General features: G+C 41.3%; 1 protein-coding gene across 3 annotated transcripts in view; it reads right to left on the bottom strand.

Annotated features, from left to right (window-relative positions):
* The window catches only part of LOC137617252 (DNA polymerase delta subunit 3-like), a 35,833-nt gene extending 8,874 nt beyond the window's left edge, over positions 1-26,959 (bottom strand). For all 3 annotated transcript variants that reach the window (XM_068347223.1, XM_068347224.1, XM_068347225.1), the window contains exons 1-6: positions 26,763-26,959; positions 24,927-24,982; positions 22,036-22,153; positions 21,019-21,182; positions 11,860-11,968; positions 10,255-10,410 (exon numbers count right to left, since the gene is read on the bottom strand). In XM_068347223.1, coding sequence (XP_068203324.1) covers positions 10,255-10,410; positions 11,860-11,968; positions 21,019-21,182; positions 22,036-22,153; positions 24,927-24,982; positions 26,763-26,837 — 678 coding nt within the window. In that variant the 5' untranslated portion in view covers positions 26,838-26,959. The remainder of the gene's footprint in view (positions 1-10,254; positions 10,411-11,859; positions 11,969-21,018; positions 21,183-22,035; positions 22,154-24,926; positions 24,983-26,762) is intronic.
* Between the last annotated feature and the right edge of the window lie 284 nt (positions 26,960-27,243).

The raw sequence follows: 27,243 nt of genomic DNA, 5'->3' as shown, positions 1-27,243 counted from the left end.
TCTCAACATGGCCAAACCACCTCAACACATTCATATCCACTCTAGCCGCTAACTCATTTCTTACACCCGTTCTCACCCTCACCACTTCCTTCCTAACCCTATCAACTCGAGATACACCAGCCATACTCCTCAGCCATAAAATAATCAAATATAAATTCTTATTTGAGGCATAAACCTTACCAGATAATTGTATACCTAACAGTGATAGCTCAAGCAAGTAAATCTTCAGCACATAGATAGTTTTTAAGTATCCTCATCTTTGTTTCACATAGATCACAAGTAAAATGAAGGGGATGGTTGGGTTATTAAATTTAAACCAGAGACCAGGCACTTGGACCAGATTAAAACAATAACCAGTCAAAAACTGCATTCACACAATATGACATCCTAATCACATAGGTAAAAAGCTTAATAATGATTATAAAATTTATTACCGTATTTTCATACATACCTAAGGGTAGTTACCAGGCTAATATCTATTAAGTATGAGGTTCTTGACCTATAAATAAAATCAAAACTACTCACTCTGAAGACCATATAGCACAGCATTACTAGCTAGATGACTGGGTTCATAAGACCTACCCAAGTCATTATCAAAGTGCTTTTAAAGACCTGTAACTCAGCTCCAATAATCACAGTAGGTGGGGAGGAAAAGGGACTTGAGTGACTTGCAAAAGTCAATATTTTTTTTACTTCAACAAAGCGTATCTCTGAGTTACAAGGCTGACAACCACAGTCTTTAAGCGGTGGGAAAGTGATAATAATAAACATTAGCTTATCTTTTCTAATTCTAATAATCATTCCACATTTATATTTACCATTAGATAAATATAAGAAAGTAGACCTTGCATTTTCATGGTCAAACATTAAGATCTAAAAAATAACCTCACAGATTATTTTGCTATCAATGTAATGCAAGGTAATTTAAAGCTCCATACCTAACAACACCTAGAGCTTCAAAGCAACCTGAGAGTAGTACTGTATAGTCCAAATACCTATTTCAAACATGGGTTCAAAGTATTTGTTTTGGGTATCTCTATTCTATCAATTACCGACAAAACAACAAACTTCACCTTGCCCCTTCATCAGTGAGAAGCTTCTTCATTCTGTTTAACAAAATTCTTAGAGGGGAATCGTACTCCCAACGGTTAAAATTCCTCAGGTTACCTAATTATATCGTTCTTCTCTTAGGTCTGACACAAATCCCACAGGGTGCTCTGCAGTAACCAAACTGTACTTATGTCTGCTGGCCGATCCGGAATAGAAGGGTCGATTATTTTTTGCGATTGCCTCTGAAGGTCTTGCACTTTCACTCCGGGAGTACCTATGGACTACCGAGTCCTGAATTGCCTGCTAGTAGCTGGTCATGCCCTTCTGTGATAATCTCAAGAACTCTCATTCAAGGACGGTTTCGAAGGGTTAGTGTCTAGCAGTGAAAGATCTCTATTATTCCTCCATATTTTCTTTGCATACACAGGCTGCCTGAAGGAGAAGAATGCGGTGAAGTCCCTGTCCTATGAGGATAGCTCTCCTTAAGAATGATTCGTTCTCTAACAGTGTCTCTCTCCCTGTGAATTGCTTATAGAAAATCCTCTTCAGAGTACTTTGCAGGGGAATATTCCTAGAAGGTTTTTCATTAACTGAAGCCTGGCTTGACCACTGTTGTGTTGGAGAGATGTTTCCAATTGGAGCAGTCGTCCTATGAGGGAAGCATGTTCGTTCAAAATGTTTCTCTATATCTGTCCTAAGGTGAGCTCTTGAAAGAGTGAATGGCATTCTTGTTAAGGACAGTTCTCCCTAAAGGGAGGACGAGCTTGTATGCTACGGTACCTGAAGAAGTTATGTTATTTAAAATGCAAGTGCATGTATATAAAGTTCTCTGGGAGCAAAGAGTGCATGCGATATGTAGCGTGAGCATTGCTAGGAGAGCGTAAAGTATGAGGTGATCGTCCTGGAGCATGTACTACGGTAGAAGCTGGAATTGGGTAAAGTTCTCTAATTGGGAAATGTGAGAGCATATGATATATGCAAATGTTAAAACTGGGAGCAAACCTGTGTGCGCGTAACCTGGTCTGTCCAAGCAGATCATATACACATAGGTGAGCACTCTTAGTGACAAGCTCGCAAATCAAAAGGAGAACGCGCAAGCATGCGACTGGATGATCTTGTGCCCCCAAAACAGAATGCGCTTCAAAAAGGATTTTCTCTTGATTTGAGGAGGGTAGATGACGGGAAGACTTTACCAAAGACAGCTTGTAGATCGCTACAAGAGCGCAACTGTGTCAATATATCAAGTCTTAACAGGAATATCTTTCCGTTCCAAATAATGCCAGTTTAAAGTTTGCGCTCGTGGCACTAATCATAACTGGAGCGAAAAGAAAAGCAAGCGTGTGCTATCGCTAACTCATGGTTTGCCGATTAAGTGCTAAAGGTCGATCTCAAAATTCCTGACGAGTTGGTCACTAGCAGTGTGATCTGACAAAATAGGCTTGTTGGGATGACCAAGAGGAAAAGAGATATCTGCTCCTCTAGGGAGAGCAGATTCTGTTAACTCACTCTGGGCTTGCACAAGGGTTAGATTATTGTTGTCTCCCTTCTCTGCGTTCCCACCGGAAGAGGGTGACAAAGAAGTATCCGAAGCCTGAGTTCCAAGAAAATAAAGAGAACCAGCAAGTTTTTATGCCTTTGCGATAAAACTCAAAGGGGAAGAATCTCATTTGGTTTTCTTTTACCTCTTCTTGCTAAACTCTTACCACTGGGAGGCCGACCACTACCTATACTCCTGACAAGGGAAACACGGTGCAGGATATAAAGAATGGGGATCCACATTTAGCTTGTTCATAACTACTGCAATGTGATCTGGGAATTCCGGAGCAAGACTAATGGTTTCTCCATGAACAGGCACACACAAGTGTTCTGCTAAGATAAAGAAGAAAATAAAAAGCAATTAATAAGCCAAGTTTGTTGACTGAGAGTATGTCTGTACTACTTGGTGGCTGAAAGCAAATTGGCTTCTCAGAAAGTTGGCAGGGAGCTGGGCTTCCCTTGTTACCTGCCAATAATTCATAACACCTCGTTATTAATCTTAACAGCCGAGTTTCCAGCTTCACTAAAATCTTACTCATATTAACCCTTTTACCCCCAAAGGACGTACTGGTACGTTTCACAAAACTTATCCCTTTACCCCCATGGACGTACAGGTACGTCCTAACAAAAAAATGCTATAAAAATTTTTAATTTTTTTTCATTTTTTTGAGAAAATTCAGGCATTTTCCAAGAGAATGAGACCAACCTGACCTCTCTATGACAAAAATTAAGGCTGTTAGAGCAATTTGAAAAAAAAATATACTGCAAAATGTGCTGGGAAAAAAATGATATTTTAATTAAAAAATAAATTTTTGAATATACTTACCCGGTGAATATATAATAGCTGCTACTCAGCGGCTCGACAGAAAACACACTCAAAAAACTCGCGAGCGATCGCTATGAAGGTTGCGGGTGTGCCCACCAGCGCCAACTATCGGCCAGATACCACTCTTGCATGTAAACAAACCCTTCAATTCTTCTCGTCCCGCTGCGTCTCTATTGGGGAGGAAGGGAGGGCCTTTAATTTATATATTCACCGGGTAAGTATATTCAAAAATTTATTTTATAATTAAAATATCATTTTTAGATATTTAACTTAGCCGGTGAATATATAATAGCTGATTCACACCCAAGGCGGTGGGTAGAGACCAGAGTTAATTAAGTTTACAGCGTATAAGCTAAGAGTTTTTGACAGTTATCAATATAACAAAACCAAAATATATAAGTACCTGGTAAGGAAGTTGACTTAGACGATTACTCTGCCTTGTAAGTCTGTCTTCCTCACGAAGCCCAGCGATCCTCTTAGGATGCTGAAAGACTCCCTGGAGCTGAAGTATAAAGGGTTGCAACCCATACTAACAGGACCTCATCAAACCCCTAATCTGGGCGCTCTCAAGAAATGACTTTGACCACCCGCCAAATCAACCAGGATGCGAAAGGCTTCTTAGCCTTCCGTACAACCCATAAAACAATATTAAAAACATTTCAAGAGACAGATTAAAAAGGATATTGGAATTAGGGAAGTGTAGTGGTAGAACCCTCACCCACTACTGCACTCGCTGCTACGAATGGACCCAGTGTGTAGCAGTCCTCGTAGAGAGTCTGGACATCTTTCAAGTAAAATGACGAGAACACTGACTTGCTTCTCCAAAAAGTCGTGTCCATGATACTTTGCAGAGATCTATTTTGCTTGAAGGCCACGGAGGTTGCTATAGCTCTAATTTCGTGCGTCTTAACCTTAAGCAAAGATCGGTCTTCCTCACTCAAGTGGGAATGGGCTTCTCGTATTAAAAATCTGATAAAATATGACAAAGCATTCTTTGACATAGGTAAGGATGGTTTCTTAACCGAACACCATAACGCTTCAGATTTACCTCGTAATGGCTTAGTACGAGCTAAATAGAACTTAAGAGCTCTAACGGGACATAACACTCTCTCCAGTTCGTTGCCTACGATCTCTGATAAGCAAGGAATATCAAAAGATTTAGGCCAAGGACGAGAAGGCAGTTCATTCTTGGCCAGGAAACCAAGTTGAAGAGAACAAGTGGCTTTTTCTGTAGAAAAGCCGATGTTCTTACTGAAGGCATGAAGTTCACTGACTATTTTAGCCGAGGCCAAGCACACCAGGAAAAGTGTCTTAAGAGTGAGATCCTTCAGGGAGGCTGAATGTAATGGCTCAAACCTGTCTGACATGAGGAACCTTAGGACCACGTCTAAGTTCCATCCAGGAGTAGCCAAACGACGTTCCTTAGAGGTTTCAAAAGACTTAAGGAGATCTTGTAGATCTTTATCGTTGGAAAGATCTAAGCCTCTATGCCGGAAGACCGAAGCCAACATGCTCCTGTAGCCCTTGATCGTGGAAGCTGAAAGGGAGCGAACTTTTCTCAGGTGTAAGAGAAAATCAGCGATTTGGGCTACAGAGGTACTGGACGAGGATACAGATACTGATTTGCACCAGTTTCGGAAGACTTCCCACTTCGATTGGTATACTCTAATGGTAGAAGCTCTCCTCACTCTTGCAATCGCACTGGCTGCCTCCTTCGAAAAGCCTCTAGCTCTAGAGAGTCTTTCGATAGTCTGAAGGCAGTCAGACGAAGAGCGGGGAGGCTTTGGTGTACATTTTTTTACGTGGGGCTGACGTAACAGGTCTACTCTTAGAGGAAGACTTCTTGGAAAGTCTACCAGCCATCGAAGTACCTCGGTAAACCATTCTCTCGCGGGCCAGAGGGGAGCAACTAACGTCAACCTTGTCCCTTCGTGAGAGGCGAACTTCTGCGGTACCTTGTTGACAATCTTGAATGGTGGGAATGCATATAGGTCTAGATGAGACCAATCTAGAAGAAATGCGTCTATATGTATTGCTGCTGGGTCTGGGACTGGAGAGCAATAGATTGGAAGTCTCTTGGTCATCGAGGTTGCAAAGAGGTCTCTGGTGGGTTGACCCCAAGTCGCCCAAAGACTCTTGCACACGTCCTTGTGGAGGGTCCATTCCGTAGGAATTACCTGACCCCTCCGACTGAGGCAATCTGCTAAGACGTTCAAGTCGCCCTGGATAACCTCGTTAACAGGGAGATGCCTCGATCTCTTGACCAAATGAGCAGGTCCCTTGCGATCTCGTACAGCGTCAGGGAGTGGGTGCCTCCTTGCTTGGAAATGTATGCCAAGGCTGTGGTATTGTCCGAGTTGATCTCCACCACCTTGTTTCGAAGGAGACTCTCGAAGTTCATCAAGGCCAGGTGGACTGCCAAAAGCTCCTTGCCGTTGATGTGCATGCTCCTCTGACTTGAGGTCCACAGACCTGAGCATTCCCGACCGTCCAGGGTCGCACCCCAACCCAAATCCGACGCGTCCGAGAATAGTACGTGGTTTGGTTTCTGAACTGCTAGGGGAAGTCCCTCTCTTAGACTGATATTGTCGTTCCACCAATTCAGGCATGCCTTTACTGTTTCGGAGATTGGGATTGAGACCGCCTCTAACGTCTTGTCCTTTTTCCAGTGAAAAGCTAGATGGAACTGGAGAGGTCGAAGGTGTAGCCTTCCTAGCGAGACAAACTGCTCCAGGGATGATAGAGTTCCTACTAGACTCATCCAATTCCTGACTGAGCAACGTTCTCTCTTCAACATCAGTCGGATTATGAGCAGGGCTTGCTCTATTCGGGGGGCAGACGGAAAAGCCCGAAAAACTGGACTGCGAATCTCCATCCCTAAATACAGTATAGTTTGGGATGGAATCAGCTGGGACTTTTCCATGTTGACCAAAAGTCCCAATTCCTTGGTCAGATCCAATGTCCAATGAAGATCCTGCAGACAGCGATGACTGGACGAGGCTCTGAGAAGCCAGTCGTCCAAGTAAAGGGAGGCTCGGATTCCCGATAAATGGAGGAATTTTGCAACATTCCTCATAAGCCTCGTAAACACGAGAGGAGCAGGACTTAGGCCAAAGCACAGGGCCCGAAACTGGTACACCACATTGTCGAAAACAAACCTCAGAAAAGGTTGGGAATCTGAGTGAATGGGGATGTGGAAGTATGCGTCTCTTAGGTCGAGAGAGACCATCCAGTCTCCCTTTCTGACCGCTGCTAAGACTGATTTCGTGGTCTCCATGGAGAACTTTGTCTTTGTAACAAAGACGTTTAGTGCACTGACGTCTAGCACCGGTCTCCAACCTCCTGTCTTCTTCGGTACTAGGAAGAGGCGGTTGTAAAACCCCGGTGATTGAAGGTCCGAGACTTTCACCACCGCTCCCTTCTCTAGCAAAAGAGACACTTATAGTTTCAGGGCTTGTCTCTTTGATTCCTCTCGGTATATGGGAGAGAGGTCGATGGGGGAAGTCGCTAGAGGAGGTTTGTGTACAAATGGAATTTTGTACCCCTCTCTGAGCAACCTCACAGATTGTTGGTCTGCGCCCCTCTTCTCCCAGGCTTGCCAGAAGTTCTTGAGTCTGGCACCAACTGCTGTCTGAGGCTGCGGGCAGTCAAACTCTGCCACGTGAGGACTTGGCTCCTCTCTTCTTTCCTCTCTTTCCCTCGGCACGAGTACTTCCCCTGCTGGGAGCTCTGCCACGAAAGGGCGGAATAAACCTGGACGCCGGAGTGTCTATCCTTGGTCTTGCAGAAAAGGATGTCGAAGGAGTCCCTTTGCGAGCAGAGGACGCAACCAAGTCATGGGTGTCCTTCTGCACGAGTGACAAAGCTATGTCCTTAACCAAATGTTCAGGGAATAAAAACTTCGATAAGGGAGCAAAGAGTAGTTCAGATCTTTGACAGGGAGTAACTCCAGCCGACAGAAAAGAGCAAAGGGACTCTCGCTTCTTAAGGACTCCTGAAGTAAAAGAGGAGGAGAGCTCATTGGAACCATCGCGGATGGCTTTATCCATGCAGGACATAATAAGTACGGAGACATCTCTATCAGCCGATGAGATTTTCCTACTTAAGGCTCCCAAACACCAGTCAAGGAAGTTGAAAACTTCAAAGGCTCTATAAATGCCTTTCAGCAGATGGTCAAGGTCCGAGGAGGACCAACTAATCTTCGAGCGTCTCATGGCTAGGCGGCGGGGAGAGTCTACAAGGCTTGAGAAGTCGCCCTGGGCAGAGGCAGGGACTCCCAAGCCGAGAACTTCTCCCGTGGCATACCAGACGCTCGATCTAGACGAGAGTTTAGATGGAGGGAAGGCAAAGGCCGTCTTCCCCAAACTCCTCTTGGTTTCCAACCAATCGCCTAAAAGCCGTAAAGCTCTCTTGGATGAGCGAGAGAGCACAAGTTTTGTAAAGGCTGGTATGTCAGCAGGTACGCCTAGAACAAACTCAGACGGCGGCGAACGAGGAGCAACAGAGACGAAGTGATCGGGAAACAACTCCTTGAAAATTAACATGACTTTCTTAAAGTCCATTGATGGAGGAACTGTTCTGGGTTCATCTACATCTGAAGGATGATCCTCAGGCTGAGGGTCAGCAACGTCCTCATCTGAAGGTTCCTCATCTGACAACTGCTGAGAAACAAGCAAAGGGGTTGGCAATGCTTGACATGCAGCGTCCACCCGCACTGGTGCATTAGTAGCGGGCCAGGACGCAACGTCATGTAACTGTTTGACAGTCTGTGAACTGTCAACAACAACAGGTGTGTGAGGACGCACAGCGTCCACTCGAGACTGCTTTGACCGCCTAGTTTGAGCAGTCAAAACAACTCTAGACTGCGGTGGTTGACGCTCAGCGTCAAAACAAGTCAACTCCGATGGTTGGCGAACGTCCTGAACGTCAACAGGAGCATCAGCAAGTGGCCTAACGTCCAAATGCGGCTGAAAATCCACACGAGACCGCATCGAGTGAGGTTCTAAATAACTTGACTGTCGTGACTTGGCTACGCCAACGTCAACAGGACACACAAAGGTACGTTTGGGTGGCTGAAGGCCAGGATCTCGATGAGATAAACGGCTAGGCTCAACGGAAACCTTATCGGCTGAATAGTCTTCCATAAGGGAGGCAAGCTTAGACTGCATGTCCTGCAGTATAACCCATTTAGGGTCCACGGGAATGGGTGCGGTAACCGACGGGGTTAACGTCTGAGACGGCACAACCTTGCCTTGCTTAGGCGGCGAGCAGTCATCCGATGACTGCAACGGGTCAGAACTGTCCCAATGACTACATCCAGGACGCTGGACCTGTCCTGAAGGGACCGACTTCCGCTTAAGAGGCCTAGAAACCTTGCTCCACGGTTTCTTGCGCGAAAAGCCTTCGGAAGACGAGGAGAAAATGGGCTCTCTCGTCTTATGGTAGGGGCGATCTTGGTGAGATACGCCTGATACCATAGAGGGAACGTCTGTTCGCTGATCAATGCCTCTCGAACCCATAAGTCGTACGACATTACTTCTCCCCTGGGCTTGGGAGCTTGCAAGAGGTCTCGGACTAGGTGAACGACAGGCACGAACAGACGAACCCTCGGTCGCAACACTGTTCACAACACTTTGCGCACTAATCACTTTCCCACTATTTTCCGCTGTGGCACTCTGACACTTAAGCTCCTTCACGTCAGCCATGAGTTGATTACGATCAGTTGCTAACGCTTCAACTCTTTCCCCCAAGGCATGAATAGCACGTAACATGTCTTGCATAGATGGTTCCTGAGTGCTAGAAGGGGGGTTAGGAACAACCACTACAGGGGAAGGATTAGGTTCAGGGGCATGTGGAGAGGAAAAATCTACAGACCTAGATGAACTCCTCCTTACCCTATCTCTCTCTAGCCTACGTGCATACTTATCGTATTCGAGCCAATCGAATTCCGAAAGGCCCACGCATTCCTCACACCGATCTCCCAATTGACAGGTTTTACCCCGACAATTGGAACACACAGTATGTGGGTCGAGAGATGCCTTTGGAAGACGCCTATTACAGTCCCTAGCATTACACTTACGAAATCTAGGCACTTGTGAAGGGTCAGCCATTTTGAATTAGTCAAAGAAAGTCCAAAAAAGAAAAAACAATCCAAGTCATCAACAATTAATCTGATTCAATAAAGAGTTCAAGAGTTTATGTTGAGGAAAAACACCTGCACTGCGAAAGCTCAAACCAAAATGAAGTACTTCACCAAATATGTTGAGAAAACTCCAGGTTCTACAGCGAGTATTGATACGTCTTGTCGTCAAGGTCGACAGAGAAGAATTGAAGGGTTTGTTTACATGCAAGAGTGGTATCTGGCCGATAGTTGGCGCTGGTGGGCACACCCGCAACCTTCATAGCGATCGCTCGCGAGTTTTTTGAGTGTGTTTTCTGTCGAGCCGCTGAGTAGCAGCTATTATATATTCACCGGCTAAGTTAAATATTTAAAAATAACACCTTGGGGGTTAAGGGTTGGAAATTTCCAAATAGCCTGGGGGTAAAAGGGTTAAAGGACAAGGGCCTGTATCTATAATGGAATAAATATATTTTTAAAGCAAAAGATTAGTTCATAAAAAGCTGTTCACCATAAAAAATCATACAAAGGAATTCCAATCACACTAATTTTTTCTAGATCAAGAAAGAAAATTCATCTGCATTTGCCAAGCACCCACTAATGCATCACTCTAGAAAAGGGCACTAACAAATTAAACTCATCTACTAAACTAAACAAAATGCACTGAAGATGAAAATTTGTAACATTAAAAAAAAATTAAGCTAAAATACAGTCGACCACTGACCTTAACTTCCTTCTTTTCATCCTTTGTTTCTGATTTAACGTTCTGACGGGCAAACATAGATGCAATTTGGTTGTTTGCCTTTTTGGATGTTTTTGTTGCTTTGACCTCTGTCTTGATCTCATCCTTACGTACTTTCTCCTCAGTTTTATTTTTTTTCTGAAAATATTCAACAGTGACCATTATATCATGTTTTTATATATACAAAATAAATATTTCCAATGGTGGAAAATTAAATTACAAAGTTTCTTTGATATATTAGTATTAACAAGGGTGATGATAAAGGGATGATATAAAGGTATGATAAAATTAATCAAAATAAATTAAAGGATATGAAAATTACAGTATCCTTATGTATAAAATATCTGATTATGGTTTAAAACTAGTAAGATGACACCTAAATGGACACTGGGTACCTGGTACAATACAATTTGAGATGGGAAGATAAACCTTGGAGAATGAATTTGGGCAACACCAATAATTTTTTTCTTTCATTTTTTTTTTTTTCTTACTAACAACCTTATATGCATTTAAATATGGTTTCAACTTAATTTTCACCTGAAAATATACAAGGAAACCAGCAACCTTTTAAACTATAATTACATGCTAAAAACATAACATAACCACTAAATTCTTGATAAACACTGTTTGATCATATCAATCATGATAGCTGTAGTGTCAATTCACTTTTGACACATTGATAAGAACACACAAAATGACCGTGATGCTTTATTAAGAGAGAGGGAATCAGTCTTCAAGATATTCAAGAAATTTCTAAGCAGGTGTAGGTTACAATGTTTGAATCTTATTTACATGACATTTTCAAACTTAATTTTGGTTATTACTAGAATCTATTTTGTATGTTAAACTGTAAATCTTATTTTTACATTTGTGAATTCAATTTTAATTTTACCTGCATCAATACTCGATCTAAAATATTTTATATATAAAAAAATAAGAAAATGTGTATCCGTATTTCTAATTACTATTTTCTCAATAAACACCGTCACATTTTCATACCCAGATTTGTTTTTTAGGAATTTCAAATGCAGCTTCTAAATGAACTACTAATACTCTTCTCATTAAAGCATACCAACTAGGCGGAAATACAACACGGCTTTCTACCATGTTATTCTGCTCATATTTATCAATAGGTTGCTTCCTCTAAAAAACCCTGACTCGAGCCAAGGTCATTCTCTGAATGTCAGTTTTGAACAAAAAGTATTTATATTTGCTATTCATTTTAAACGTATCTAGGGTTACACAAGGAAATCTACACCTTTAACATACATACATATACCAAGGCAGTTCCCCCAATTTTGGGGAGTAGCCGACATCAACAAAGAAACAAAAACAAAAAGGGGACCTCTACTCTCTACATTCCTCCCAGTCTAACAAGGGACTCAACCGAGTTCAGCTGGTACTGCTAGGGTGTCATAGCCCACCCTCCCACATTATCCACCACAGATGAAGCTTCATAATGCTGAATCCCCTACTGCTGCTAAACCTTTGAAGCCCTTACAAATAAACTTAAAAAGGTCAAATGCCACAAATTCCCACATCCCATTCCTAACATTAAAAAATGCCAGCAGACCTAAAAAAACTTACTTCTGGTGCAGCTGATTCTTCAGGATCACGATATGCATTTTGCTGCTGGAGTTTGGCTAGATCAGCTGAAGATCGTACCTTTGCACTTGAACACTCAATACCACCGTAACTGTTGAGAGATGAAGGCAATTATCTGAATGTTTTAAAGCAGGAATGTAAGAATATTAAACTTTTTACAACTAACAAGCAGTATCCCATGGTAATACCAAGATATTGTAACTAATAATATATGGAACTCTTCTTTTAACCTTTTTACCCCCAAAGGACGTACTGGTACGTTTCACAAAACCCATCCCTTTACCCCCATGGACGTACCGCTACGTCCTTGCAAAAAAATGCTATAAAAATTTTTTTTTTCATATTTTTGATAATTTTTTGAGAAAATTCAGGCATTTTCCAAGAGAATGAGACCAACCTGACCTCTCTATGACAAAAATTAAGGCTGTTAGAGCAATTAAAATAAATATACTGCAAAATGTGCTGGGAATAAAAAAAAAAAAAAAACCCTGGGGGTTAAGGGTTAGAAATTTCCAAAGAGCCTGGGGGCAAAAGGGTTAAAAATATAAGCAATCTTCTATTAATAATTAATTCCAGTGTTGCCTTATTTCCAAAGATAACAAATACCCAAACACAAAAATTGTACTGTTGAAGATTAAGAGGGCACTACTGCACTTCCCAGTCTTTTGCATGAGGTTTTACTCTCTTCTTTCTCCGTTTTTAATGCAACTTGAATCACCATTGTAACTTCTCAGAAATATTACTCTGAAGTTTTGCACTATTTCATCATAATTTTTGTTTTTATTTCATTTTTTTTATTTGTTACACGTTAATTATGTACTTTTTCTCTTGTAAGTGTATATACTGTACTGTAGTTATTGGAAAATAGAATTCATCATGTTTCACTTAGAGGTTACTAATATTGTAGTGTCAATTTCCATTCACTTTTTTTTTTTTTCCTACTTTGTAATGCTTTAATGTAGTAATATAGATATAGGCTACATATAAGGTTAGTTTGAACGGTGGGAGTCAACCTGCTGAAAACAGCGAACACTTACAAATGTTACCTTAGCTAATTAAGCTGTACTGTAATGGTAGTACTGTATTGTATGTATAAAGTATTCCAGTAATATACACTACAGTATCAGTAAGTGTTATATTAGACAGGAAAAATGTTATTTTCATTAGTAAAATAAATTTTTGAATATACTTACCCGGTGATCATATAGCTGTCAGCTCTGCTGCCCGACAGAAAAACCAAAGGACAAAATACGCCAGCGATCGCTATACAGGTGGGGGTGTACATCAACAGCGCCATCTGTCGAGCAGGTACTCAAGTACTCCATGTCAACACAGAACCAATTTTCTCCTCTGCCCACTGGGTCTCTATTGGGGAGGAAGGCAGGGTCCTTTAATTTATGATCACCGGGTAAGTATATTCAAAAATTTATTTTACTAATGAAAATAACATTTTTCAATATTAAACTTAGCCGGTGATCATATAGCTGATTCACACCCAGGGGGGTGGGTAGAGACCAGCATTATGTGTTACATTAAGAGCTAAGTATTTTGTATTTCATTTTAGCAGTTATTCAAAATAACAAACATAAAATCAATAAGTACCTGGTAAGGAAGTCGACTTGAACAATTACTCTGCCTTTTTAAGTACGTCTTCCTTACTGAGCCTCGCGATCCTCATATGATGCTGAGCGACTCCTAGGAGCTGAAGTATGAAGGGTTGCAACCCATACTAAAGGACCTCATCAAAACCTCTAATCTAGGCGCTTCTCAAGAAATGACTTTGACCACCCGCCAAATCAAGTAGGATGCGAAAGGCTTCTTAGCCTTCCGGACAACCCAAAAACAATAATAAAACATTTCAAGAGAAAGATTAAAAAGGTTATGGAATTAGGGAATTGTAGTGGTTGAGCCCTCACCCACTACTGCACTCGTTGCTACGAATGGTCCCAGAGTGTAGCAGTTCTCGTAAAGAGACTGGACATTCTTAAGATAAAAAGACGCGAACACTGATTTGCTTTTCCAATAGGTTGCGTCTATTATACTTTGCAGAGATCTATTTTGTTTAAAGGCCACGGAAGTTGCGACAGCTCTAACTTCGTGTGTCCTTACCTTCAGCAAAGCTTGGTCTTCCTCATTCAGATGGGAATGAGCTTCTCGTAATAACAGTCTGATAAAATTGGATAAAGCATTCTTTGACATAGGCAAAGATGGATTCTTAACTGAACACCATAAAGCTTCAGACGGGCCTCGTAAAGATTTTTAAAATAGAACTCAAGAGCTCTTACAGGACATACGACTCTTTCTAGTTCATTTCCAACCATGCGATAAGTTTGGAATATCGAACGATATTGGTCAAGGCCGAGAAGGCAGCTCGTGTTTGGCTAGAAAACCAAGTTGTAGAACATGTAGCCGTTTCGGATGAGAATCCGATGTTCTTGCTGAAGGCATGAATCTCACTGACTCTTTTAGCTGTGGCTAAGCATATCAGGAAAAGAGTCTTTAAGGTGAGATCTTTCAGGGAGGCTGATTGTTGCGGTTCGAACCTGTCTGACATAAGGAATCTTAGTACCACGTCTAAATTCCAACCAGGTGTAACCAAACGACGCTCCTTCGTGGTCTCAAAAGACTTAAGGAGGTCCTGTAGATCTTTATTGTTGGAAAGATCTAAGCCTCTGTGACGGAAGACTGATGCCAACATGCTTCTGTAACCCTTGATAGTGGGAGCTGAAAGAGATCGTTCTTTCCTCAGATATAAGAGAAAGTCAGCTATTTGAGTTACAGAGGTACTGGTCGAGGATACGGATACTGACTTGCACCAGTTTCGGAAGATTTACCACTTCGATTGGTAGACTCTAAGGGTGGATGTTCTCCTTGCTCTAGCAATCGCTCTGGCTGCCTCCTTCGAAAAGTCTCTAGCTCTCGAGAGTCTTTCGATAGTCTGAAGGCAGTCAGACGAAGAGCGTGGAGGCCTTGGTGTACCTTCTTTACACGTGGCTGACGTAGAAGGTCCACCCTTAGGGGAAGAGTTCTGGGAACGTCTACTAGCCATCGAAGTACCTCGGTGAGCCATTCTCTCGCGGGCCAGAGGGAAGCAACTAACGTCAACCTTGTCCCTTCGTGAGAGGCGAACTTCTGCAGTACCTTGTTGACAATCTTGGACGGAGGGAATGCATATAGATCTAGATGTGACCAATCTAGTAGAAAGGCATCTATATGAACTGCTGCTGGGTCCGGGATTGGTGAGCAAAATATTGGGAGCCTCTTGGTCATCGAGGTTGCGAAGAGATCTATGGTTGGCTGGCCCCAGGTGGCCCAAAGTCTCTTGCATACATCCTTGTGGAGGGTCCATTCTGTTGGAATTATTTGTCCCTTCCGACTGAGACAATCTGCCATGACATTCAAGTTGCCTTGGATGAACCTCGTTACTATTGAAATGTCTAGACCTTTTGACCAGGTGAGGAGGTCCCTTGCGATCTCGTACAATGTCAGAGAGTAGGTCCCTCCTTGCTTGGAGATGTACGCCAAAGCCGTGGTGTTGTCCGAGTTCACCTCCACCACTTTGCCTTGAAGGAGAGACCTGAAGCTTTTCCAGGTCAGACGTACTGCCAGTAGCTCCTTGCAGTTGAAATGCATTGTCCTATGACTCGAGTTCCATAATCCCGAGCATTCCCTACCGTCTAATGTCGCACCCCAGCCTACGTCCGATGCGTCCGAGAAGAGAACGTGGTTGGTAGTCTGAACAGTCAGGGGAAGACCCTCTCTAAGGTTAATATATTCCTTTCACCAAGTCAGACAAGACTTTAACTTTCCGGAAACCGGGATCGAGACCGCTTCTAGCGTCTTGTCCTTTTTCCAGTGAAAAGCTAGATGGTATAGAAGAGGACGGAGGTGTAGTCTTCCTAGTGACACAAATTGATCCACGGATGACAGTGTCCCTACCAGACTCATCCACAGCCTGACTGGGCAGCGTTCCTTCTTCAGCATCTTCTGGATGGATAGCAGGGCTGGGGGCTGATCGTCTTGTTCAGCAACGTCCTCATCAGAGGGTTCCTCATCCGAAACTGATGAGGAAACGGCAACGGAGTGGGCAACGTCTGACTCGCTGAATCCGGTCGCACTGGTGGATGCGTGACGGAGCCGGACGCAATATCATGGCACTGCTGCACAGTCTGTGAACTGTCAACAACCATGGGTGCGCGAGGAAGTACAGCGTCAACCCGAAACTGTCTAGACTGCTGGGTTGTGCAGTCAACACCCTACCGGGTTGCTGAGGTTGACGCACTGCGTCACAACAAGTCACCTCTGCTGGTTGTTGAACGTCTTCCTAGTGACACACTGAACGTCAACAACCACCTCCGAGCGTCGCTTAACGTCAACGTGCGACTGGCAACCCACACTGGGTCGCATCGGTGGAGGAACCACCTCAACTGGCAGACGCGAGTAGGATACCTCAGCGCAACAGGGCGCACAACCAACCGGTTGGAAGGTTGTTGGCCAGAAGGTTCTTCTCCGCATTTAAGTCCTCTATCAAGGACACAAGCTTGGACTGCATGTCTTGCAGCAAAGCCCATTAAGGGTCTACGGGAGCAGGTGTGGCAACAGACGGGGTTAGCGACTGAGGCGGAACCATTTACCATCCCTGGAAGCCTTGTTATGTGTGACATAATAGTACAGCAAAACTTCAAAGGCTCGACAAAAGTTGAGAAGTTGACCTGTAAACAACTTGGAGCGTCTCCTGGCTAGGCGCCAGGGCGAGTCTACCAGAATTGAGAAGTCTATTTGGGCAGAGGCATGAACTTCCAAGCCGAGAACTTCTCTCGTGTCCTATCAGACTCTCGCTCTATAAGCCAGTTTAAAAGAAGGGAAATCAAAGGCTGTATCCCTAAAACTCCTCCTGGTGCAAAAACCAGTCGCCTAGCCAACGTAACGCTCTCTAGGAGAGCGAGAGAGCACTAGCTTAACAACAACGGCTTCGAAGTAGCTAGGCCTAGTGTAAGTTCTGACGTTTAGGCGAACGAGGAGCAGCAGTTACAAGATCCGGACGAAGATCCTTAAAAAATCATCATGATTTAATTAAAGTCCATAGGAGGATAAGCAGCTTAAGGCTCCTCTCCAAATGACAGAGTCCTCAAAGGAATATCAGTAGGAGGGAGAACAGCACTTTCTCATCTACAGGAACCTTGTCCGATAAAAGCTAGGTTATCTCAGTGAGTCTCTCACTGGTGCATTAGTAGCAGACCAGAAGGCAACGTCATGTAACTGCTTGACAGTCTGTGAACTGTCAACAACTGAACTGTCAACCACAACAGGTGCGTGAGGACATACAGCACTGGTGCATTAGTAGCAGACCAGAAGGCAACGTCATGTAACTGCTTGATAGACTGTGAACTGTCAACAACTGAACTGTCAACCACAACAGGAGCGTGAGGACATACAGTGTTCACTCGAGACTGCTTTGACTGTCTATACTGAGCAGTCAAAACAACTCTAGAACGCGGAGGTTGACGCACCGCGTCAAAACACGGCAACTTAACTCCACCCTCCTGTTGTTGTGGTAGCACACGAACGTCAACGGAGGGTTCCGTGCGTCGGTAAACGTCAACATGCGTCTGGCAGGGTCGACTGCGCATGGGTGGTGGAGCTCTCACAGCTGGAGTGTGGGAGCAGGCAGCCTCAGCGTCTGCAGGGCGCACAACCGTGGTTGGTTGTAGGCTAACGGGTGCAGCGTCAACCTTCTCCGCACGATACTCCTGCATAAAAGATGCTAACTGTGTCTGCATAGACTGTAGCAAAGACCACTTAGGGTCTACAGTAGCAGGTGCGGCAACAGACGGTGTTACTGCCTGTTGCGGTACCGCTTTGCCTCTCTTAGGAGGTGAGCAGTCGTCGGAAGACTGCAGCGAGTCCGAACTGACCCAGTGGCTACAACTGGGCCGTTGGACTTGCGCGGAAGGGACCGACTTGCGCTTAATAAGCTGCGAGACCTTGGTACATGGTTTCTTACGAGAAACCTCTTCCGCAGACGAGAAGTAAATGGGCTCTCTCGTCTGTGTGGGTGGGGCGATCTTGGGTAGATACGCCCGAAACCACGGAGGGAAACGTCTGTTCGTTGATCAAGGCCTGACGAACCCATAAGTCGTTCGACATTACTTCTCCCCTGGGCTTGGGAGCTTGCAAGAGGTCCCGGACTAGGTGAACGACAGGCACGAACAGACGAACCCTCGGACGCAACACTGTAACACTTTGCGCATATCACTTTATCACTTCGATTTTCTGTTTTGCACTTATTTCACTGAAATCGAAACTTTTACTGATTTGTACCTGAAACACGCAATTCTACCCTTCATTAAAAGGTAGTAATTGCGAAAACAGTCGTATAATGCACCTCATTAATACTAGCAAAAACAGAAAACATATAAAGATAAAGACTTCAGTGGCTGGGAAAGAGACTAAACACTAGTTCAATTAAACTACGTTTACAATCTCTCACCGCACATAGCCTGGGGACAAGAATAAAACCCTAGAAACGTTTTACCTTCTTCCCCGTACAGCGACTAGGGAGGAGAGAAACACGAGAACAACGTTACCCGCTTGAACGGAACGTTTTTTCTCCTCTCTCTCCCTCCGTCTCTATCTCTCTCTCTCTTTCTCTCTTGATTTCGCACCTGAGAGAAGAGCCCAATTATATATCGTCAAAAAAACATGTTATTTGGCTAAAGGAAAAAACTGAAAGGTTTTCCAAATAAAAAGGTCCTTTAATTTAGAATTTAAACCATTTAAGTTAAGAAAGAATGAACGAAACGTCAGAATCGATTTACTCTTACTGCAAAGTGAAACCGTGATACACTCTCTCTCTATCGTAACGATAGAGCGCATGTTGAACGTCCTGAACGTCAACAACTGCGTAGTCTAAAAAAAAAATCTAAACGTTAGTTCATCTTTGAAAACAGTACGAAGACTATCAAAGAAATTCTTTCATAAAACATTAAATTTAAAAAGTTTTAAATTCTTTAAAGGCTAAATACGATATAACGGGCTCAACGTTGATTAACTTCGGTTCCAAGATAGGACCGCCTACTATCAGGAAAGGTCGCATATAAACAAAACATAAAAATTTATTTTTATATGTTTATAATAAATGGAAAGTTAATCGAAGAGGCCTAATAAAGGCGGAGAGATATAAAATATATAGATCTATAACGTGTTAAGCAAAATTACTAAAAACCTAAACACACTTCCGTCTAAGGGAAGGGTCGGCCATTTAAAAGTGAAAGAGAGTCCATACTCTCTTTGTCACCATAATTAAATCTATCCAAAACGAGTTCAAGATTTTGAGATGAAGATAAAACCCCTGCATAGCGAAAGCTCAAAACTAGAATAGTGTACTTCACCAAATAGTTGTGATAACAAATCCAGTTAGTAACAGCGTATTTAGTAGGTCTTGCCAGTGGCACGACAGAGAGAAAATTGGTTCTGTGTTGACATGGAGTACTTGAGTACCTGCTCGACAGATGGCGCTGTTGATGTACACCCCCACCTGTATAGCGATCGCTGGCGTATTTTGTCCTTAGGTTTTTCTGTCGGGCAGCAGAGCTGACAGCTATATGATCACCGGCTAAGTTTAATATTGAAAAACAGTGTTTTGCTGTTACTGTACATTATGTATAAGTGCAGTTATGATTCGTGTTATGTGTACCGTAGACTTACTGTGTATGTAGTACAGGAGTGTACATGTACTGTACACTTATTGAAATGAGTTAATTCATTAACACACTACTTTATACTGTGATAGAAACAAAGTAAAAACAATATTAGGCAGTACAGTGGGCTACTTAGTGTGTTAGTTGACTGCATATAGCCAGTGGGGAGCGAGTTGTAAGGTTAGGCAGCCATTTCTAGTCCACTGCAGGACAAAAGTGTGTGTGAGTGAAAATAAGAAACAAACCCAAGGAAAATTGGAATAAATACAAGGAAATGGAATTGACTGTACTGTATTCACTTACTTTTCATTTATAAAGTATTTTCATTCTAAATACTTGTTTAGTTTTCTGTTTGCAATTTGAAGATGATTCAAGAATGAGTATTAAAGCTAACATATAAAACTTTTAATTTATTTACATAGTTTGAGGCATAAGTACAGTATAGATAACTAAATTAACTAATTTGTTGATTCCAAGTCCTTTTCGCAAGAGAAGTTCCAAATTCCTTCTCCTAAGAGAAGTGGTGAAACTTCTTTAACCCTTTTACCCCCCGGCTCTTTGGAAATTTCCAACCCTTAACCCCCAAGGGGTTATTTTTTTCCCAGCACATTTTGCAGTATATTTTTTTCAAATTGCTCTAACAGCCTATTTTTTGTCATAGAGAGGTCAGGTTGGTCTCATTCTCTTGGAAAATGCCTGAATTTTTAAAAAAAATTATCAAAAATATGAAAAAAAAAAAAATTTATAGCATTTTTTTGCAAGGACGTACCGGTATGTCCATGGGGGTAAAGGGATGGGTTTTGTGAAACGTACCAGTACGTCCTTTGGGGGTAAAAAGGTTAATACAAAGCTACCCAACTTATCCAAAAAGGGTACATGCAATGAATAGCTAACTGGAAAGACCGGTTCCAAAGAAAGATCTACAGCTGTGGGAACATATGCAAATTTCTCTGCAGAGTGAACGAGCACAGTCTGATCCAATAAAGCAGAAATAAACTCATATATGTATAAAGTATCTTGTGCCTCAAAAACTCAAGTTCAGGCAATAAATGAGATCATGATATTTAAGCTGTTGACAGTGACAGTAAAGTATTAGACAAAAATTCTAATACAAAAAATACATACGATCTCTCGAGGCTACAACTAATATATCTATGAGAATCAAAGTTGATATATGTTGCAAAAGGGCGTCGTTTACACTACAGGTTTATTTACCAGCGTCCCCTACCAGCAGGAACACAGGGTTTTACATGTTTTATACCAAAGTATTTTTCTATATTTTACTCAGGGCCTTTCATTAAAGAATGAGCAACACATGAACTTCAAAAAATTTCATTGAAATAATAAAACTTTGGATTTATGTTGAGATTTCCTAAATAGACCTCTAAATCAAATTTAATTATGTGCCACTATAACAAAAATAACTCAAGTATAAACTAACCTGTTCATAGATGTGAGATTTTTCTTAACTTCATCAATGTTAGATGTATACAAAATATTTAAATCCTTGAGCTTAGATTTTGAAACACTGTAAATATGGACAGAAATTACATTCTTCATGGTACTCTTAACAGCATCCAATTTTTCTTCACGAACCAGCATCACCTGAAAAAGCAATCAAATATCTTTATAGATGGCAAATACACTATCATCATTTTCTAGATATAAGCATTCATAAAGAACAAGTTAAAACGGCCGTGGCTTGATTAAAAAAAAGCTTTCAATGGATAAAAGGAATTCCATAAAATATGTTGTGGAAGGGAGATTATAAAAAAGTAGACAATTCCAAAGACATTTTCCTAAAAGAAGAAACTAATTATCAAGACACTTCAGAACAAGAACAATAGCCTTTTACAGTTACAATTGGAGGCTCTCAAAGATAAGCATTACTATTCACAAAACATTTTTACAGTTAAGTTAACTTATGATCTCCAGCAATTTACTGAGTAACCCGATAGAAAATCACCATGATTTGAATGGTGATAATCTAAAACGTAAGCAGAGCTCTTTATAAAAGCAATACTGCAAGTGTCTTGTTGAAAAAAGAGCAAACCCAAAATTTCCACAATTTTCTCTAAAAGGATGAAATTCTATGATGTTGATTTTAACATGAGAAAAACAATCTAACTATGGTAGTACAAAATATCTCAATTGTGAGACATTAATACTAAGATCACGCGCTAAAAATATGTTCTGAATTGTTTCAGTATTAAGTTAGTTTTCAAGTAGCAACAGATATTTGTTACAAAGTATAAAATACCTGATTAGATATCTGTATCATGCACAAACCAGATTGAGTTATACCTCATTAACTCAATGGCACTAGCCCCTGAACTGTAATGCGGAAGGCTGTAAACAATTCTCACTGATTAAATGTGCTGCTCAAAGTTTACCAGCTTATTACCATTCAAGAACTGGTTATACAGATGTATGTAAGATGTGGTGTGATATTTCCTACCTTCTGAATGTCTGGCTGTTTATCCTTTCCTGCTACAACACCTGATACCACATACGTAACGCAGAGGTCATCACCTTTATCTTCATTGCGGTGTTTTGTAACATAGTGATACAGCATTCTGAAAAGGCAAATCAGGACATAGTTCAAAATATACATGCACCATAACAATTCATGGTCATTTTGTAATCCATCCATCCATATACCAAAGGCACTTCCCCCAATTTTGGGGGGTAGCCGACATCAACAAAGAAACAAAACAAAAACAAAAAAGGGGACCTCTACTCTCTACGTTCCTCCAGCCTAACCAGGGACTCAGCCGAGTTCAGCTGGTACTGCTAGGGCGCCACAGCCCAACCTCCCACATTTTCCACCACAGATGAAGCTTCATACTGCTGAATCCCCTACTGCTGCTACCTCCGCGGTCATCTAAGGCACCGGAGGAAGCAGCAGGGCCTACCGGAACTGCGTCACAATCGCTCGCCATTCATTCCTATTTCTAGCACGCTCTCTTGCCTCATTTTGTAATACTGTACATATAAAATTCATACTAATACAATTGTTAAAAGAAAGCTATAATATCCTATGATTCTGGTAAACTGGTGCAAAAACATTTGTATAACATCACTTAATAAAATACTTATATAGTTAAAGGGTCTGATAAAAGTACAAACGGATCAACGTTGTCTCTATATACATGTGCTACAAAATATAAAAATATTTTTAATCAACTTTTATTTTTCCATTTTTCCTTACCATACAAACCTGAGACCTTTAACAGGGGTATGACTTCAATAGAGCTGGAACATAGCTAGCTGTTGAGTGGTCGTAGCACTACCTTCACTTGACCTATGAATTCAAGACTGTTATTTGTTCTTATAGGTAACAGAAACCTTCGACATTTGATAGGAGACTCATCCCTGGGAGAGAGGGTCCTTATAACCAAAGTTTCTGGTTACTAACCTGGAAAATGCCAATGCACTTTGGTATTAAGGTGGAGCAAAAGTGAAAACTCCTGTCAGCCTAGTAACTACATGAGCATGAAGATGCAGTAAGTATTAGGCTAGGTCCTTGCCAGTAGACCAGTAAGTAGTTGTGGAAGAACCTATATCCATAAGGATAGTGTGTCTGAATGTATGGTTTTTATAAATCAGATGTATACAATTCATCGATGGTCCCCCTTGTCTGAGAGTTCAATACAGATTGTGTCTGTAATCAAAGTTACTCTGTCGTGAAGTTCTCCCATATCTAGCGTCCTATTCAGAATATGAAAAGTGACTGCTTCACCCAAAAAAGGGGAAAACAAAGAGGAGAACGGCTAGGCATTCTACCTATCCTTCTAGACTTATGTCACAACCATTATCCTAGATGAGATACTACTTGTCCTATAAGGGACCTAGGTTTGCAACACAACTTGAGTAGCTACCTCATAACTGAAAATAAGGTTATCAGAGGACTTGTGGGTAAATTGTGGGTATTGGGCAGCAAAAGCTCCACCCAGTAAAGTACTGTATACCTACTACGATCCCACTCTCAGAAGAAGGGGATCGGTGCCCTTTATCCCAATTGAAGGTACGAGTGCTCAGTTTACTAAGAGAATGGCAATGGTCACAGGCACGTGAACACCTTTACCTAGTACTAAAATGTATTCTAATGGAAGGAAGCATTCCCGGTATGTAAACTAAGATCTTACTAAGATTGTCTTCCCAAGTAGATACATTCCACATATATACCATCCCTCCTACACATACATAGGAGGAAATTGGTGAGGGGAGGTTCTTGTCGCTAATGAGTAATGTGAAGACTTTTCTTCTCATCTGGCAGATCTCTTTGGGGGGTGCTCTCATCTTCTAGTGGCAGGATAGGAGGAAGATATAGGAACAGTCAAAGCAAGAGCAATGCGTACCGATGCCTCTTCCCTGAATGCCCCGCTATTCTTCCCCAAGGAGAAAGGGGAAAGAAGATCATTCGAGAAGGGGAGGGAAAAGTGGCACCTTTCGTCCTGAACGGCAGGGAGAGAAAAGGTAGGAGTTGAGCATACACGACTCCTATTACTTGTACTTCCTGGAGTTACAGTGAAGATACCTATGAACATGAGGCAAGGGAGACGGAAGAACTTGGTATTTTACGGTAGTTGTGTAGGCTAATGAAGACTATCTTTTGGAGAAAGAACCTCAACTGCACAACCAGATGATGCATCAATAGCACCTTCCCGGGGTAAGGAAGATACTGAAGGAAAGAAGGGTGGTTCTGCTCCCTTCGGCAGTAAACAAATTCAAAGGAGGACCAACTCCTTGGTTTACATTGTCATTATAGTTATTATGCCACACATGCGAGGGATAAAAAAGCAACAGACATGCCACCCAACAGGAGCAAACCAACAGGTAACATAGAAAATCATCTCACTATTACAGTTATCAGAAAACACTGCATATCTTTGACTTTTTCCATTAATATCCCTAGAATGCACCTGTCTCTGCCAAATCATATACAGTATTCAACCTGAAAGAAAGAGCTAAAGATTAAAACAACCAGATGAGGACAAGGATTAGTGCGTCTTTACTGCTCGACAGTCAAAGCCAAAGTGTAGATTGCTCCACCTATCAGGTGGGCGGGGCCTACCGGACACCTGACAGGCAACTACGTTTACCTTGTTAAAAGTTTAACCAGCCGTTGCAGCCTTTCTGAAGTCACACTCCTATTAAAGGACAAAGGTTTGTATTCATGTAGGAACAAAATTAAGTCCTGCTGGAAAGTGAGAAAAAATCTTATAAAAAAATCACCAAATAATAAATACTGAGTAATTCAGGCTTTGACTTCATTAAACACATGATTCCTTAAGCAACCAGAATGACTAGGAGGTCATAAAACACTATCTGTATGTATCAACTTACTGCTTTGCAACATTCACATGAACCTTCAATGTCAAGCACAGCCATTTGCAAGTGATCTGAAAAAAGGAAAGCAATTTTAGATATGATAAACTTGTCAAATATATGTTAATGACCATTTTTCTTTTTTTACAAATGTTCCTTTGGCAATACTGCAGAGTACAACCTAAGGCTTGTAACAAGGCTAAATTGCTGAGGTGGCAAAATTCTATTGTTCAGGCTAAATACCTAATAAAGATTTCTCATAAAAAATAAAGGTAATTAATAAAACTGAAATGCAGGTTAAAAACCAAAATGCAACTTTCATGAATTTCATATATGGTGGAGAATTACGGGTTCTCAACAAGTGTTCATGAGGTGTCTTACTATCACTCTGAAAATAAACACCCCCCAATCTAATTTACTGTACAGTATTTTGATTTACAATATTTCAAGTTTACAAAAACAATAAAGTAGTGATATTTGTTCAGTAATGTATATAAATTAACAAACTGGCATGCAATGCTGTATAATGCATTGGGAAAATGCCAGGGTAGCCCGAGCCAAGAGAAGATGCTTCAGCTCTGATGTTATAGGAAGTGGGTAATGACTAGCATCAAAAGACATAAATTAAGAATTTTTCGTCAGGTGAGGTATCTAGGTCGTTATTACTCTCCAACTATGGGATAGGAAGTTAAAAAATAGTTTGAATGAATTAGTATAATCACTTATATGAAATAAAACCAATATCCGAGGTGTATGTACAGTAGTTGGTTAGGACAGACTTAAAACTTTCTTATTACTTGTCAAATTAAATTTCTTTATGGGGAAAATTTTGTTTATGTGAAGCTGGTTGAGAAGCAAACACAAGGCTGAGACTTAGTCTTGGGGTAAGATAAGGATACGGCAGCCTGCGCCACCCCTAGTGTGTATGTAGGTAAGGTAATGATTCCTAGATTAGATTAGGTGGGGGAACATTAGGTTACTTAATGTTACTGTGTTTCCCTTTTAAAATGTGGTTCTTCAATCACAACTTTTGGAATTATGAAACGTCTCAAATTTGAAAACTTTGGATATCCCCCCAATTACTTGCATGAGAAAAGTTCTAAATACCTATACATATACCAATAACACTTCTTATTTTCAGGGTGTATGTATGATAGCGGCCATCTGTATGTATGATGACAGCCAGCTAACAATACAGTAGTGTAAGGCAGGTCGCAGGGCAGCTTTAGTGTACCAACCCCTGCTAGGTAAGAAGGCTAGAACACAGCTTGTAGGTTAGATTGGGAGGGGGGGAAGTATAGGTTAGTTAGTGTTCATTTTCTATGCACGAAGGAGGAACTGGCCGCTGATGTACAAAGGCTCCTTATTTTCTTTGCTAGGAATATTGTGCAATAGTAAATGTCTACCCACATTTTGATTAATGACCCCATCCGTCCCAACCCACTACAAAGACTTCCTAATATTGCAATATGCTTTGGTAAAACTAGTTAGGTTAGGTTGGTGGTTGAGTTAGATATTTGTCATAGGTTTTTTTTTTTCACTACCCCACCAAAACAATAACTTACCATTGCTACCCGATCCTGGTTGCCTTTAAATGGAGTCTTGCATCTCTTAAAATTATTTCTGATTAAAATGAAGGCTGAATTTGCTGAAATTTAATCTTATGACCAAAATCCAACCATGATCTTAATTCTTAGGTATAAATTAACCAAACATATAAATAAAAACTGAATCCCAAGAAGTATCTTATTTATATTCAGCTAATTGAAAACCATTTAGCAAACTAGAAAAAAATATAGAATATAAGGCTTAGATACATCTGTTTAGGCTAAACTATAGTTCTACTATACTTACTATTCTTCCTTCGTCATTTATAAATTCGTCCAAATTATCCAAATACATTGAATCTAGCTTTGTTTCTGCACACATTTTCGAGGTATTTATGCAGTTAACCTTTTAAGAATAAGGATTAGAAAATAAAATCTACAGGAATGTTAGCTAGTTGTACACTAAAATAGAAAACTAGAACGAGAGAATTCGCGGGATTTCATAGCAAGTCGAGTACTTTTAGAAGAACCGTAAACAAACGAAAATGCAACTAACTAGAAACTTTATAAATAGAAAATTCTGCATCAAATAGAGGAATTATGATAATTAAAAAACTTTCAGACAGTTTTAATTGTTTGTTCTTGTTCAAATCTATTTCAAAATGCATGGTGGAAGTAAAACTATGACATCACGATATATGTGTAAAGAACATACGATCAGTAGAAGTAAAGCATATAGTCTTTACTAGAGTTATTTAATCAGATTCTTCTCTAAATGATATTGTTTA

Source organism: Palaemon carinicauda, chromosome 23 (genome assembly GCF_036898095.1).
Source record: "Palaemon carinicauda isolate YSFRI2023 chromosome 23, ASM3689809v2, whole genome shotgun sequence".
NCBI lineage: Eukaryota > Metazoa > Arthropoda > Malacostraca > Decapoda > Palaemonidae > Palaemon > Palaemon carinicauda.
The sequence above is the reverse complement of the archived record's forward strand: the minus strand, read 5'-3'. Positions and strand labels throughout refer to the sequence as shown.